The following is a 17,961-nucleotide window of genomic DNA, read 5'->3' on the forward strand; positions in this document are numbered from 1 at the left end:
AGCTGGCATTTGGAAACAATAAACATTGACAAAATCACAGTCTGTCAACTGCAAAAGGCCACCTTTCTTGGATCTGCGCACATCATTCGAAAATACATCACACAGCCTTTGACACTTGGAAAGTGTTCAACTTGTGATTTTGTGATACGAAATCCAGCATATATATCTTGTTTGCTGTGATATACTGTGTTTTTGTGTAAATAATAATAATAATAATATCAATACGAGGATTTAAAGATCAAACTGCAAAGACTCTGGCACAAGCCAATCTAGGTGGTCCCAGTGGTGATCGGCACACTGGGTAGTGCCTGCACTTAAGCACAATAGACACTGACAAAATTACTATCTGTCAGGTGCAAAAGGCCACCCTACTGGGATCTGCACACATTATTTGCCGATACATCACATCGTCCTAGAAACTTGGGAAGTGTCCGACATGTGATCCATTACAACAACCAGCATAGTGATGTTTCAAACAACAACAACAACAACAACAATAATAACTCAGCTATTACTTGGCCATACGAATCCTGGTTTTCATCTGTGAAATAACCTTCTGTGTATAACCTTCCATAGGCTTATTGTTCTTTCCAACTTGAATACAGCTATGGCTTCTGTATACATTGACTCAACATCCAGCAATTTACGCTAATATGAGCCAATTTCAGCAAAGCTATCTATAACTATGTCTTGGTTCTACCTTGCTGGGATCTGCACACAGAAACATCATTCCTACTGAAAAAGTTCTATTTTCTGCTCAAAATGTGACCTCACAACCTCTGAGGAAGCCTGTGGGAGAAATATCAGGAGATAATGCTTCCAGAACATGGCCATACAGCCCTGAAAACTCACAGCAACCCTGTTCTATTTTCTGGCACCACAAGATGCAGAGCCAATCTTCAGAAATGGGGCTACAAAGTGGAGTATAGAACATGCAAATGTAGAGAAGAGCAAACCACAGACCACTTACTACAATGCACCCTGAGCCTTGCCACATGCACAATGGAGAACCTTCTTAGAACAACGCCAAAGACACTCCAAGTGACCAGCTTCTGGTCAAAGGACATTTAATATAATGCAAAGTTTTTAACTTTGTGTTTTGAATACATTATAACTGTATTTATTTATTTATTTATTTATTTATTTATTTACAGCATTTATATTCCACCCTTTTCACGCCACAGGGGACTCAGGGCGGATTACAATGTACACATATATGGCAAACATTCAATGCCAATTAGACATACAATGTATATAGACATACACAGAGGCTATTTAACTTTTTCTGGCTGCCAGGGGAACTGTCGCTTTCATCGTCCATCTGCGACACTGATGAAGTACTTTCGCATTCTCTGCATGCTTTGCTGGAGTGCTTTTTTAACTGGAGTCTTTTTATGGCCTCATAAATTAGTTAATTAGCCTCCCCACACATAGGTGGTACCTAATTTTCCTACTTGACAGATGCAACTGTCTTTCGGGTTGCAAAGGTCGACAACAAGCTACACAATTGGTCAGACACTCACTCCGACCCGGGCTGGCTTCGAACTCATGACCTTCTGGTCAGAGTGATCTTAATGCAGCTGACACTCAGCCAGCTGCGCCACAATCCTGGTGCCCTCAACTGGCTTCTGACATCAGACATGATAAATATAAATTTAAGTCATGTTTCTGAAAACGTACTGAAAATTATTGTATTTTTTCCATCTTAAAATGACATTGATTGTAAGACACACACTACTTTCTGGACTACCAAAAGGAGAAAAATAGTTAGACAGAAAGACAGACAGATATGTTTATATGGGCGAAAGTGTGCCTTAGAAAAAAATCAACTGCATTCAGTGGAAGCAGATTGACCCATGTTGTGCCATTGGGCCTGTGCCTTGGCATTGCATTGCATTGTGCCTTGGCATTGCAATGCAACACTGCATTGACCATGGTCCATTTTTATATGCAAACCACATGTGAATGTGCTGGTATATAAATAGCAGATAGTCTGCTAGTGTGATGCATGCTTGTTTCATGTATCACTACAGCGTCCGGTACTACAAATATAATAAACATATTAGCACCTGCTTCATATTCATACAAACCTTGGGGCTATTTATAGTCCTCAAGCATCATCAGTAGGGAAAACGTTTGGTTTTGTCTCTGTAGTGCCAATGGGTTGAATGAGGCCTGAAATGGTGGCTTCTGCATGCTCTGGTGCTCTCTAGTGGTATGAATCAGCATGGTTTCTTCAATTTAGAACAGTGTTTCTCAGCCTTCCTAATGCAGGGACCCCTCAATACAGTTCCTCATGCTGTGGTGACCCCCAACCATAACATTATTTTAGTTTCGACATCATAATTGTAATTTTGCTACTGTTATGAATTTGATATATAGGATGGATCTTCATTCACTGGACCACATTTGGCACAAATACCCGATAAGCCCAAATTTGAATACTAGTGAGGTTGCAAGGGGATTGATTTTGTCATTTGGGAGTTGTAGTTGCTGGGATTTATAGTTCACCTACAATCAAAGAGCATTCTGAGCGCCACTAACAATGGAATTGAACCAAACTTGGCACACGCTTCTCCCATGACCAACAGAAAAATACTGGAAGGGTTTGTTGGGCGGTGTCCTTGGTTTTGGAGTTGTAGTTCACCTACATCCAGAGAGCACTCTGGGCTCAAACTATTTATTTATTTATTTATTTATTTACCATATTTGTATACCAAAATTTGAATACTGATGGGGTTGGGGTGGATTGATTTTGTCATTTGGGAGTTGTAGTTGCTGGGATTTATAGTTCACCTACAATCAAAGAGCATTCTGAACTCTACCAATGATGGAATTGAACCAAACTTGGCACGCAGAACTTGCATGACCAACAGAAAATACTGGAAGGGTTTGGTGGGCATTGACCTTGAGTTTCAAGAGTTGTAGTTCACCTACATCCAGAGAGCACTCTGGGCTCAAACAATTTATTTATTTATTTATTTATTTATTTATTTATTTATTTACCATATTTGTATACCACCTTTCTCAGCCCGGAGGTGACTCAAGGCGTGCTGTGATGGTCCAGATCCATCAAACAATGATGGATCTGGACCAAACTTGGCATAAATACTCAATATGCCCAAATGCGAACACTGGTGGAGTTTGGGGGAAATAGACCTTGACATTTAGGAGTTGTAGTTGCTGGGACTGATAGTTCACCTACAATCAAAGAGCATTCTGAACCCCACCAATGTTAGAATTGGGTCAAACTTCCCACACAAAACCCCCATGGCCAACAGAAAATACTGTTGGCTTGTTTTTCAGACTATATGGCCATGTTCTAGAAGCATTATTTCCTGACATTTCACCTGCATCTATGGCAAGCATCCTCAGAGGTTGTGACGTTTTGCCTGCATCTATGGCAAGCATCCTCACAACCTCTGAGGATGCTTGCCATATATGCAGGCGAAACGTCAGGAGAGAATGGCTCTAGAACATGGCTATATAGCCCGAAAAACCTACAACAACTCAGTGATTCCAACCATGAAAGCCTTCGACAATACAATAAATACTGTGTTTTCTGATGATCTTTGGTAATCCCTTTGACACCCCCCTTGCGAACCCCCCCTGGGGTCCTGACTCCCAGGCTGAGAAACGCTGATTTAGAATCTCAGAATCCTAGAGTTGAAAGATACTCCCAGGACCACCCAGTCTAACCCTCTTTTGCCAGACAGGAAGACTCATTAAAGCCCTCCCGACAGATAACCATCCACCCTCTGCTTAAAAACCTCCAGGGCATGGGATTCCTTAGGACTCTCAGCAAGTCTATATTCTACTGTTGAATAGTTCTGGTCATCAGGAAGTTCTTCCTGTCATTTGAATCCTTGGCTCCATTGTGTCCATTGTGTCCAGACAGTAGAAAACAAGGTTGCCCCTTTCTCATTGCACTTCTTTTCAGATGTGGTTATCATGTCCTCTTTTCTCACCCTTCTTTTCTCCAAGCTAAACATTCCCAGCTCCCTAATCTGCTCCACAGAGGGTGTTGGAAATGGCAACCTTCTACAAGTCTCCTATACTAGTTATTTGTTATGTATAGATTGCTTACTATATTGTATATGTGTATACAATATATGCCAATGTATACAATGTATACAATATGTATGTATACAATATGTATGTATTGTATACCATGTATACAATACAATACAACGTATACAATGTATACAATATGGTATGCAGCTTTCTTTATGTTTCTTGGGGTTGTGGGTGGAGCTGCAAACCACATGAACAGATCTGAGACTGCTCAGAGCTGAGACTCCATTATAGAAGTCAGTGTTGTGTTGTGTTGTGTAGTGTTTTATATAGTCAGTGTTCGTTATGCATTAGACCAGTGGTTCTCAACCTTCCTAATGCCGTGACCCCTTAATACAGTTCCTCATGTTGTGGTGACCCCCAACCATAAAATTATTTTGGTTGCTACTTCATAACTGTAGTTTTGCTACTGTTACAAATCGTAATGGAAATATCTGATATGCATGATGCATTTTCATCCACTGAACCAAATTTGGCAGAGATACCTGACACGTCCAAATTTGAATACTGGTGGGATTGCGGGGCAGGGACTGATTTTGTCATTTGGGAGTTGTAGTTGCTGGGATTTATAGTTAACCTACAATCAAAGAGCATTCTGAACTCCACCAATGATAGAATTGAACCAAACTTGGCACACAGAATTCCAATGACCAACAGAAAATCCTGGAAGGGTTTGGTGGCATTGACCTTGAGTTTTGGAGTTGTAGTTCACCTACATTCAGAGACCACTGTGGACTCAAGCAATGATAAATCTGGACCAAACTTGGCATAAATACTCAATATGCCCAAATGTAAACACTGGTGGAGTTTCGGGAAAATATACCTTGACATTTGGGAGTTGTAGTTGCTGGGATTTTTTGGTTCACATATAATCAAAGAGCATTCTGAACCTCACTAACGATAGAATTGGGCCAAACCTCGTATAGAACCCCCATGACCAAGAGAAAATACTGTGTTTTCTGGTGGTCCTTGGTGACCCCTCTGACACCCCCTTGTGACCCCCCTAGGGGTCCCGACCCCCAGGTTGAGAAACACTGCATTAGACATAAGAGAGAGAAGAGACTGCAGCCAAATAACTTAGATAAGTTACTGTTTAAACTTTCAACTGATAAGCAATTTAATGCTGAATACATGAAATTTGTATGTAAACCAACTATATTTTTTCCAACAAAGACTACTTATTTTTGTCTCTTTAGAGGAGTTTTTCTCAACCTGGGGGTCGGGACCCCTTGCGGGGTCACGATGGGGTGTCAGAGAGGTCACTAAAGACCAGTATTTTCTTTGATTGTAGATGAACTATAAATCCCAGCAACTACAGCTCCCAAATGTCAAGGTCTATTTCCCCTGAACTCCATCAGTATCCACATTTGAGCATATTGAGATGGAGGCAGGATATAAAAATAAAGTTATTATTATTATTATTATTATTATTATTATTATTATTATTATATCCATTTCCAACATACTGAGACCATAAGGCAACCCTGTCACAGGGTGCATCTACACTAGGCATGGGCAAACTTCGGGCCTCCAGGTGTTTTGGACTTCAGCTCCCACAATTCCTAACAGCCTCAGCCCCCCTTCAACCACTTAACATCTGGAGGGCTGAAGTTTGCCCGTGCCTGATCTATGTAGGTAAAGGTTTTCCCCTGACATGAAGTCCAGTCGTGTCCAACTCTGGTGTGTGGTGCTCATCTCCATTTCTAAGCCGAAGAGGCGGCGTTGTCCTTGGACACCTCCAAGGTCATGTGGTCGGCATGACTGTATGGAGCAACGTTACCTTCCCGCTGGAGCGGTACCTATTGATCTACTCACATTTGCATGTTTTCGAACTGCTAGGTTGACAGACGCTGGGGCTGACAGCGGAAGCTCACGCCGCTCCCTGGATTGGAACCTGCAAGCTTTCGGTCAACAAGCTCAGCAACTGAGTGCTTTAACCCACTGCACCACTGGAGGCACCGGGGGCCTGATCTACACTGTAGAATTAATGCTGTTTATCGCCATGGCTTTTTGCTATGGAATCCTGGGATTTGTGGTTGGGTGAGGCTCCAGCAAATCAAATCAAATCAAATCAAATAATTTATTTCGGTCATAGACCAGCACAAGAAATAGAAATCACATTTTCATACAAACTTGGTACGTTTAGTACATTAAAAATATAAATATAACTACTGAAGCACAATATGGGTGAGGGAGCGGAAGGGGAAACAGGGTAAAAACATACAATGCACAGATCCATCACCAAATTGTAGATCCAGGGAAGATGATTACTGGACACACAGTTAACTTTTGGGACTAGTCATCCCCCGAGGCTCCAGCAATCTTTGACCTTCTAAAACTTCCACAATTCCATTGCATGAAGTCATGGCAGTTAAAGTGGAGCAACGGAGGGTTAATCGGGGTCAGATCCCAGACTGCAAGCTCCTTGGGACAGGGACCTGCCTTTTCTTGTTCTGCTACAAAGCATCATTTGCATTGACATTGCTATATTTAGAGTCTGTTATGCCAAGAAGTATGCCTGGCACCAACTTTACTGGCATTTTAGCATCTGGCTAAGGTGCCTCTTTTTGAGCCAAGCATTTCTAAGTGGCGAGCTGCTGTTTCGGGCAATTCCCACTGCAATTTTATTATTTATTGACTCTTTTATTGTTGACTGGTTTCACTGCATTCTTATTCCTTGCATCACATTGTTTTATGGTTGTCCTAGCATTGTGCCCAGGAATCTAACAAAAGGTCCACAAATAGGATAAAATGACATATCCATCCTTCTTCCCAACTATCAAATAGTAGTTTAGCACAGGCATGGGCAAACTTGGTCGCTCCAGGTGTTTTGGACTCCAACTCCCACAATTCCTAACAGCCTCAGGGCACTTCCTTTTCCTCCTGAGCCGCTTAAGCTCAGGAGGAAGCTGTTGTGTCTCCTAATATGAATGTTCTTCTTCAATGATACATTTTTCCACCTAATGATTCTTAAGCTATTTCAAAGGAGGACATGAAGGTGAATTTGATAAATTCGGGAAAAAAAATACTGAGATGAATAGGAATACATTTTTTAAAAATGCATATGATAATTTGCTGTTTTATAAATGAACATTTTAAACTATGTGTCATCTTTCCACCTGAGGGGACATTCCTCCTTCTAAGAATATTGTCCCCAAAATTAAATTTATTTATTACTAGCCATTCCCTGCCACGCATTGCTGTGGCCCATTCTGTGTATATGTGTTTTGTGTGTATATATATGTATATATACACACATATATAAGCCCTAAATGACCCTGGCCCAAATTATGTGTCCAAATGTATCTTCCCCTATGAACCATCGTGGAGATTTAGATCCTCGAGGTGGGGGGGGGGGTGCTCTCTGTGTATATATTTGTGTATATGTGTATATATGTGTGTTTGCGCATATATATGTCGTTTTGTGCATGCGGTGTAATGTATTTTTTATTTTATGGATGTTAAAGTCCCTTCTGCTGTGTTTTTCAGTGTTTTTATGAGTGATGGTCACTCATTAGCCTGATAGGTGTATTGTGTCCAAATTTGGTGTCAATTCGCCCAGTGGTTTTTGAGTTATGTTAATCCCACAAAGAAACATTATATTTTTATTTATATAGATTTTCACATTTATAGAATGTAAGTAACTTCAAGCATCCCCTGGTGGCACAGAGGGTTAAACTGCTGAGCTGCTGAACTTGCTGACAGAAAGGTCGCAGGTTTGAGTCTAGAGAATGGCGTGAGTTCCTGCTGTTAGCCCCAGCTTTTGCCAACTTAGCAGTTCGAAAACATGCAAATGTGAGTACATCAATAGGTACAGTTCCAGTGGGAAGATAACATTGCTCCATGCAGTCATGCCGGCCACATGACCTTGGAGGTGTCTACAGACAATGCTGGCTGGCTCTTCGGATTAGAAATGGAGATGAGCACCAACCCCCAGAGTTGGATACAACTGTAGAATCATAGAATCATAGAATCAAAGAGTTGGAAGAGACCTCATGGGCCATCCAGTCCAACCCCCTGCCAAGAAGCAGGAATATTGCATTCAAATCACCCCTGACAGATGGCCATCCAGCCTCTGTTTAAAAGCTTCCAAAGAAGGAGCCTCCACCACACCCTGGGGCAGAGAGTTCCACTGCTGAACGGCTCTCACAGTCAGGAAGTTCTTCCTCATGTTCAGATGGAATCTCCTCTCTTGTAGTTTGAAGCCATTGTTCCGCGTCCTAGTCTCCAGGGAAGCAGAAAACAAGCTTGCTCCCTCCTCTCTGTGGCTTCCTCTCACATATTTATACATGGCTATCATATCCCCCCTCAGCCTTCTCTTCTTCAGGCTAAACATGCCCAGCTCCTTAAGCCGCTCCTCATAGGGCTTGTTCTCCAGACCTTTTATCATTTTAGTCACCCTCCTCTGGACACATTCCAGCTTGTCAATATCTCTCTTGAATTGTGGTGCCCAGAATTGGACACAATATTCCAGGTGTGGTCTAACCAAAGCAGAATAGAGGGGTAGCATTACTTCCCTAGATCTAGACTGTACTTAATGTCAAGGGAAAACCTTTACCTAAGTAACTTCAAACTTCAATAAGGATTTTCTTGTTTGAAAGAGCTCTCCATGGTGTTGAAGGCATTTGCGGAACTCTTTCAGCACCCGGAGAGCTGTATTAGTACAGGGTTAGTCAAAATGCATAGGCCAATAAGCCATTCAATTGAATGGCTTATTGGCCTATGCATTTTGACTAACCCTGTATATTAACATCATCATACCACATAGAAAGACATATAATATTAACTTATATACTACAGTAGACTCTTAGCTAACTGGAACTCAAGCAACTAGAAGTCTAAATCAAATAAATCATACTTTAAATTTTCAAAAGTCTTTAATAATTAGTGCTATATAAAGTTTATTTGTCTAGGATTTGCTTTTAATGGGCCAGGCTTTAGCACAGCAGGTTGACTGTCAACTGCAGCAAATCTTGCCAACTGAAAGCTTGACAGTTCGAAGCCCGGGTCAGGGTGAGTTCCTGGCCTTTAGCCCAGCTTCTGCCTACCTAGCAATTCGAAAACAGCAATGTGAGTAGATGAATAGGTACAGCTTTAAAGTGGAAATGTATTTAAGGCACCTATAAGAAAATGCCAGAAAAATGACAATTCGATCAAGGAGGAAGTTTAAAAACAAAGCTGTTCAACAGGGAAAGTGGAGCACCAGCACCCCCCACCCCATTGCCGGGACCAAGCATAGCCTCCAAGATGCTGAAGATGGGAAAGCCTATACATATCTCTATCTATCTACATTTGTCTGTCTTGTCAGTGTATAACAGCATTGAATGTTTGCTGTATATGTGTTCTGTGATCTGCTCTGAGTCCCTTTCAGGGTGAGAAGGGCGGAATATAAATACTGTAAATAACTAAATAATTACCATATTTCAATATTAATATCAAGTCAATACATAGTTTATAGTATATTACAGTATGTGGTGGAGCCCCCGGTAGCGCAGTGGGTTAAAGCACTGAGCTGCTGAGCTTGTTGACCAAAAGGTCACAGGTTCGAATCCAGGGAGCGGTGTGAGCTTCCACTGTCAGCCCCAGCTTTTCCCAACCTAGCAGATCGTAAACATGCAAATGTGAGTAGATCAATAGATACCGCTTCGGTGGGAAAGTAACGGCACTCCATGCAGTCATGCCAGCCACATGATCTTGGAGGTGTCTATGGACAACACCGGCTCTTTGGCTTAGAAATGGAGATGAGCACCACACACCAGAGTCAGACACAACTGGACTTCATGTCAGGGAAAAAATAGTATGGGGTATAGTATTGGTTAGGCTTGTTTTAGTAGTAATTCTCAAACAACCAGAAACTATACCTATCCGGCACCTACTCAGTTAACAGAGAGCCTATAATACTCTAATAGCCACAGCCTAGTACTTGGCATTTCTAGAAATGCAATTTATAGCCCGTAGGGCATCTTTTGGGACTACAAAGCCCAAGGTCTTTTAAGGACAAGGTGTGGCTGCCAGAGTGACTTAATGTCTCTCGGGTTCGATGGGCACAAAGTCTTCCCTTTTGAGCTCTGGAGGCAAATTGGCAGTGACTCGAAAGCCAACCCAGCTCTTCCAAAGGATGAGACGATCTTCTCCTATCCTTTCTGAGAATTCATTTTGCAAAATGCTACTCTGAAGGGAAAATAATGCATTCTGTTTAAAGCTGGAAGCATTGCTGCCCTTCCAAAGGCTGGACATGGGAGGTTGCCTACTTGAAAACAAAACACCGGCATACTCTTCTCCGTTTATATGCAGAGGGTCCTCGGTGAAAACAGCACCCAGACTAACCAAAAAAAAAGCCCAAATTTTGTTTCTGTTGCCTATTTTATTCAGAAAGAGTTTCTGGTGGTAACAGATTCTGGGATGTCCAATTTAGCTGACATTCATGAGCTTCTAATAATACATGCTTTTGTTTATTTACTTTTTTGGTTGGTTTGTATATAGTCATTTAATAGTTTTTTTAATGATTTTGCAAATTGCTTAATTGTTTCCAAAAGTAACTTTTATATATTTATACTTGTTATTGATATTTTTCATCTGTGTTATTTTGGAACTTTTGGAAATCACCCTGAGACCCATTACTGGAGTAAAGATGGTTGTTTACTGCAGTAATGGGTCTCAGGGTGATTTCCAAAAGTTCCTAAATACATACACACACACACATAGGTAAAGGTAAAGGTTTTCCCCTGACATTAAATCTAATTGTGTCCAACTCTGGGAGGTGGTGCTTATCTCAATTTCTAAGCCAAAGAGCCAGCGTTGTCCATAGACACCTCCAAGGTCATGTGGCCAGCAGGACTGCATGGAGTGCTGTTACCTTTCCGCAGAAGCAGTACCTATTGATCTACTCACATTTGCATGCTTTCAAACTTCTAGGTTGGTGGAAGCTGGGGCTAACTGCAGGAGCTCACCCCCTTCCCTGGATTCAAACCGCTGACCTTGTGGTCAGCAAGTTCAGCAGCTCAGCAGCTTAACCTGTTGCGCTACCGGGGGCTCCCATATACATACACAAATATGTATATACATATAGGCCTATGACTTTGAAGACCAGGGTTCAAATCCCATGAGTTTAGTAGGATATGCATTCAAAACACAGTGCTCTCTTCCAGCACTAACATTAATGTCGGTTGATTCTACTTTAACTGCCATGTCTCACTGCTAAGTACTCATGGAAGTTGTGGTTTTACAACATCTTTAGCTTTCTTTGCTGTTGCCTCACCAAACTACAACTCCCAGGATGCCATAGCATTGAGCCATGGCAGTTCAAGCAGTATTGAACTGATTTAATTCTACATTGTAGACACACCCCAGTTCGTCTACACTATGAACCCTGTACCTATAGTTTCACTTATTCATTTACACACACACACACACACATCACAACCCCTTTTGAAATTAATGACTACATATACATCCAGGATAGACTACTGCAACGCACTCTACGTATGGTTGCCTTTGAAGACTGTTTGGAAGCATCAAATAGTCCAACGAGAGGCCGCCAGGTAAATAACTGGGGTGGCATACAGGGAGCATACAACTCCCATGTTACGCCAGCTCCATTGGCTGCCAGTTTGCTACTGGGCACAATTCAAAGTGCTGGCTTTGGCCTATAAAGCCCTAAACAGCCCCAGCCCAAATTACGTGTCCAAACGCATCTCCCCTATGAACTATCGTGGAGATTAAGATCCTCGAGGGGCGGGTGCTCTCCGTCCCGCCATTGTCATAGGCACGGATGGTGGGAATGAGAGAGAGGGCCTTTTTGGTGGTTGCCCCCTGGCTATGGAACTCCATTCCTGGTGATATCAGATCACCAGGAATGACCCCCTCCCTCCTGTCCTTCAGAAGAATGGATGGTAAAAACTTGGCTGCGGGATCAAGCTTGTGCAATAAAGCAGCAATAGGAAACTTTGCCAGGCCAATTAGATTTGACGCAGAGATAAATGTTTTTAATGTTTATGTATGCATATAATGTATTCTTGTCCCAACATTGAATGTTTTTGCCATATATATGCTGTGTTCTGCCCGGAGTCCCCTTTGGGGTGGAATATAAATGTTTTAATTAATTAATTATATTTGAAACATTTATATTCTGCTCTTCTCACCGAAAGGGGACTCAGGGCGGAGCACAACATATATACGGCAAGCATTCCATGCCAGGACATCTATATAAATAAAAATGTAATGTAATGTTCGTTTGTGGGATTAGCAGAACTCAAAAACCACTGGACGAATTGACACCAAATTTGGACACAAGGCACCTAATAACCCAATGTATGTCCTTCATTCAAAAATGTATTTTGTCATTTAGGAGTTGTAGTTGCTGGGATTTATAGTTCACCTACAATCAAAGAGCATTCTGAACCCCACCAACGATGGAATTGAACCAAACTTGGCACACAGTTCTCCCATGACCAACAGAAAATACTGGGAGGGTTTGGTGGGCAGTGTCCTTTTTGTTTTGGTGTTGTAGTTCACCTACATCCAGAGATCACTCAAACAATGATGGATCTGGACCAAACTCTACACAAATACTCAATATGCCCAAATGTGAACACAGGTGGAGTTTGGGGAAAATAGGATCTTGACATTTGGGAGTTGTAGTTGCTGGGATTTATAGTTCACCTACAATGACAGAGCATTCTGAACCCCACCAACTATAGAATTGGACCAAAGCTCCCACACAGAACCCCTATGTGGGCCACAGCAACACGTGGCAGGGGACGGCTAGTAAAATTATAAATATACACAAATACTAAAAACAGTTATATCTATTTTCAAATCAGTTGTTTACAACCATCTCAAAACATGCTGGTTCCAGTCATCATCATTCTCTCTCTCTCTCTATATATATATAACACTAGCCGTCCCCTGCCACACGTTGCTGTGGCCCACATGGGGGTTCTGTGTGGGAGGTTTGGCCCAATTCTATCATTGGTGGGGTTCAGAATGCTCTGTGATTGTAGGTGAACTATAAATCCCAGCAACTACAACTTCCAAATGTCAAGATTGTTTTTTCCCCAAACTCCACCAGTATTTATATTTGGGCATATTGAGTATTCATGTAGAGTTTGGTCCAGATCCATCATTGTTTGAGTCCACAGTGATCTCTGGATGTAGTGAACTACAACTCCAAAACGAAAGGACACTGCCCACCAAACTCTTCCAGTATTTTCTGTTGGTCATGGGAGAACTGTGTGCCAAGTGTGGTTCAATTCTATCGTTGGTGGGGTTCAGAATGCTCTTTGATTGTAGATGAATTATAAATCCCAGTAACTACAACTCCCAAATGACAAAATCAATTTTTTTGAGTGAAGGACATACATTAGGTTGTTAGGTGTCTTGTGTCCAAATTTGGTGTCAATTCATCCAGTGGTTTTTGAGTTCTGTTAATTCCACAATCGAACATTACATTTTTATTTATATAGATATGTATAGTCATTCATTTTGATAGGGTTTGCTATTATCCACGGTTTTCTGTTAAGAAGCATAGGCCCTGTGGGTACAGAGGTCATATTATACAATCCAAACCACTGAAAGCCATTGGAAAGCTTTTGAGACCAAAGCTGTAGCAGCCAAGGTTTGAATCAAATAGTATGACTGCCTTCCTTTCAGTTCCAATTTTCCAATTGTTTTCCCTTTAAGGGAAGCATAACACAAGCGTGTAACTACAGACCCGTGAACCCTTTTTCCTTTTATAAAAATGAGGAAAAATAAGGGGGAAAATCCCAAAGGAGGGTGGTGATAAGATCAGAGTGGGTATGCTTAACTCTTTCCGCACCCATCGTTTTTTCCTTTCTAACATGAGCATTATTATGGAAGGCCAATTCAGAGCAAAGAGGGTTAAGCACCCTTGCCTTCCCTTGCTGTTTCCCCCTTTTAGTAAAATGGGATCCAATAGCATATTTTTAAAACCCCAGCGCAGATAGTTGAGAATTTAAAGCAAAATGGGAGACGGTAACTGCATCGTTGAGGAATATACAGAGCAGCTTGTACTGAGATGGCTGGCCCATATACAGTAGATGTTCAGTTAACCAAATCTTCCAAGCTACCATCAAATATGTAACATAATGGATCAGAACCATGCCATACCAATAAAATTGTATGCTGCTTTGTCCATTAAGTGAAGGTTTAGTGTGCTTTTAATTCCTCTCTTTCAGTATGAATATCAATACAGAATTTGTGGTATGGTATATATTGGGGTAGAGCAGTGGTTCTCAACCTTCCTAATGCCACGACCCCTTAATACAGTTCCTCATGTTGTGGTGACCCCCAAGGATGACACTATTTTCGGTGCTACTTCATAACTCTAATTTTGCTACTGTTAGGAATCGTTATATATATATACCTTACAAGCTGCTCTGAGTCCCCTTCGGGGTGAGAAGGGCAGCATATAAATGTTGTAAATAAATAAATAAATAAATAAATAATGTAAATATCTGATATGCAGGATGTATTTCCATTCACTGGATCAAACTTGGCACAAATAGCCAATAAGCCCAAATTTGGATATTGGTGGAATTGGGGGGGGGGGGGGTTGATTTTGTCATTTGGGAGTTGTAGTTGCTGGGATTTATAGTTCACCTACAATAAAAGAATATTGTGAACTCCACCAAAAATGGTACTGAACCAAACTTGGCACGCAGAACTCCCATGATCAACAGAAAATGGAAGGGTTTGGTGGGCATTGACCTTGATTTTTGGAGTTGTAGTTCACCTATATTCAGAGAGCACTGTGGATTCAAACAATGATAGATCTAGACCAAACTTGGCACAAATACTCAATATGCCCAAATGTGAACACTGGTGAAGTTTGGGAAAAATAGACTTGACATTTGGAAGTTGTAGTTACTGAGATTTATAGTTCACTTACAATCAAATAGCATTCTGAAACCGCACAGAACCCCCATGACCAACAGAACATACTGTGTTTTCTGATGGCCTTTGGCGACCCCTCTGACATTCCCTTGCAACCTCCCATCCCCGGGGAACCTAACCCCTAGGTTGAGAAACACTGGGTGAGTATTTATAGTAGTCACTCTTAGGCAACCAAAAACTACATTGATCCGGCATGTATCAATTCCCATTGGTGCAATGGATTGATCGATTCTAGATTAATGTTGCCAATGTTTGGAGGAAAATCACATCAGTCTGTTGGAAACTAGACAGGTGAGGTTTAAATATCTGTGGAATGATGTCCAGGGTGGGAGAAAGAACTCTTGTCTGTTTGAGGCAAGTGTGAATGTTGCCGTTGGCCACCTTTATTAGCATTGAATAGCCTTGCCTCAAGCAGACAAGAGTTTTTTCCTCCCACCCTGGAAATTCCACAGACATATAAACCCCACTTGCCAACAGACCTCACGACCTCTGAGGATGCCTACCATAGATGTGGGCGTAACTTCGAGAGAGAATCCTTCTGGAACATGGCCATACAACCCAGAAAACTCACAGCAACTGAGGATAGATGACCATCTGTTGGGAGGGCTTTGACTGTGTCTTCCTGAATAGCAGAAGAGAGTTTGGACTGGATGGTCTTTGTGGTCGTTTTTCACCTCTAGGCTTCTATGCTTCTAACAAAACAAAGTAGCCACACAGATGTTCAGATTGGGAGGGTTTAGATTGTATTTTCTGCATGGGATTGGATAGGACAGCCTTATGGTCCCAATTCTTGGCTTCTTTCATTCTGTGATTCGTTGTTTATTTATTTATTATTTATTTACGATATTTATAGCCCGCCTTTCTCAGCCATAAGGCAACTCAAGGCGGGTTACAGATTGGCACAATTCGATATCGGCATTCATAAAAGTGCCATTAAAAACAATCAACATTACAATATAAAACATAAATAGAAACAGTTAAAGCATATAATCATCGGTGTCATCTTATTAAAAAGGTTATCCAGTAACATCGTTTGGCCATTCCATGTTCATCATTCATAGTTCCGTGTTATCTATTCCGCTGTATTCTCAAAAGCTTGCTCAAAGAGCGAGGTCTTTACTTTTTTTCAGAAAGTCAGGAGGGAGGGGGCCGATCTAATATCCCTGGGGAGGGAGTTCGATAGCCGGGGGGCCACCACTGAGAAGGCCCTGTCCTTCGTCTCTGCCAATCGCACTTGCGAGGCAGGCGGGATCAAGAGCAGGGCTTCATTGTTGCCTTATGCCAACCTTAAGATGACAATTTTCTTGGCCATGCCTGTCCAGAGGGGTGTTTCCTTGGCCTTTCTCTGTGGCTGAGATCTAATATCCCTGGGGAGGGAGTTCCATAGCTAGGGGGGCCACCACTGAGAAGGCCCTGTCCTTCGTTTCTGCCAATCACACTTGCGAGGCAGGCGAGATCAAGAGCAGGGCCTCATTGTTGCCTTATGCCAACCTCAAGGCAACCGTTTTCTTGGCCATGCCTGTCCAGAGGGGTGTTTCGTTGGCCTTCCTCTGAGACTGAGATCTAATATCCCTGGGGAGGGAATTCCATAGCTGGGGGGCCACCACTGAGAAGGCCCTGTCCTTCGTCTCTGCCAATCGCACTTGCGAGGCAGGCGGGATCGAGAGCAGGGCCTCATTGTTGCCTTATGCCAACCTTAAGGTGACCGTTTTCTTGGCCATGCCTGTCCAGAGGGGTGTTTCCTTGGCCTTCCTCTGAGGCTGAGAGAGTGTGGCCCTTCCAAGGTCACACAGGGATTTTATATGGCTGAACAAGGGTTGAGATCCTGCTCTCCTAGGGTCTTAGTCCAAAGCTCAAACTATGACATATTGCTACTCATTTTTGCAATTTCCCCCTGCGATGTGCTCTCAAAAATCCAACGCGAACACACAGCATAGCTAGATCTAGGGCACAATATTTAGACATATATTGGAGAAGGCCGGGAACACACCTTCAAGGATCTGTATGCAAGACCGAGAGCATCCTTCGTACAAAGAAGGATGGCCGAGTCCGACCTAACGCAACATGCTTTTCCCTGCTTCTCCTCCCTGGGTGGCACATTGCGCATCGCCGGCTTCTCGGAGGCGTAAAGCAACGGCGATGGATGCTCTCTGCGTTACTTAACAAGGGCTGAAAATGGAGCCTGCCATGCCAACGGGCTGGATGTGGAAGTGATGAAAGGAAGGGAAAGGGATGCTGAATCCACGCCACGGGTACCAATGGATGGATGGGCTTACCGTGCTGCGGCTGGCAGGCGATCCGTGTCTGGGGTCCCTCAATCCCACTCCCCAGGTTCTGCGAGGCTTGCTTGCAAGGCAGGTTCTCCTTGATGGGCTCGGTGCAGGAAAATGGAGAGATGAAGAGAAAGGAGCACAAGGTGCATGGCAAATAGCTGCAGTTCTTGAGCATGCTGCCTGCATTCCCTTGAAGCTGCATCCGCAATCAATGGAGAGAAAGGAGGGAGGGGGGCAGGCACACAAAATAAGAGAGAGAGAGAGACCCGTCCCCCGCACACGCCCCCCTGCCAAGCTGCCAAAGGATGGGGACCTGAGCAAGGATGGCAGGAAGCAGTGCCAAGGCCGGAGGAATGGCTGGCAGGGATGGGAACCAAGGATGGGCTCTGGGAGGGAAATGGAAGTTCACACTAGTGACAGGAGGGCAGGCTGAAGAAGGGACGGTGTTCCCCCCCACATCCACCACCCATCCGGGCCACCTCCCCTTAACCCTTCAAGGCCCAGCTTGGAAGGAAAATCAAGACCATGGATGGATGTGCCGGAGGAAAGGCAGCACAGAGGCAGCAGAGTGCTTTTCCTGCTAATGATGGAGTGGAAATTTTACCCACTTTAAGACAGGGAAGGATATAAATAGATATTAGCCTTGTGTAATTATATGTCACATTATATTGTCGAAGGCTTTCATGGCTGGAATCACTAG

General features: G+C 42.8%; 1 protein-coding gene across 1 annotated transcript in view; it reads right to left on the minus strand.

The window, feature by feature from the left end:
• The window catches only part of AMMECR1 (AMMECR nuclear protein 1), a 130,129-nt gene extending 112,448 nt beyond the window's left edge, over positions 1-17,681 (minus strand). Inside the window, exon 1 of the mRNA XM_060756203.2 lies at positions 17,265-17,681. Within this exon, the coding sequence (XP_060612186.2) occupies positions 17,265-17,463 (199 nt within the window). The 5' untranslated portion in view covers positions 17,464-17,681. The remainder of the gene's footprint in view (positions 1-17,264) is intronic.
• Positions 17,682-17,961: the final 280 nt, after the last annotated feature.

Source organism: Anolis sagrei, chromosome 10 (assembly GCF_037176765.1).
Source record: "Anolis sagrei isolate rAnoSag1 chromosome 10, rAnoSag1.mat, whole genome shotgun sequence".
Taxonomy (NCBI): Eukaryota; Metazoa; Chordata; class Lepidosauria; order Squamata; family Dactyloidae; genus Anolis; species Anolis sagrei.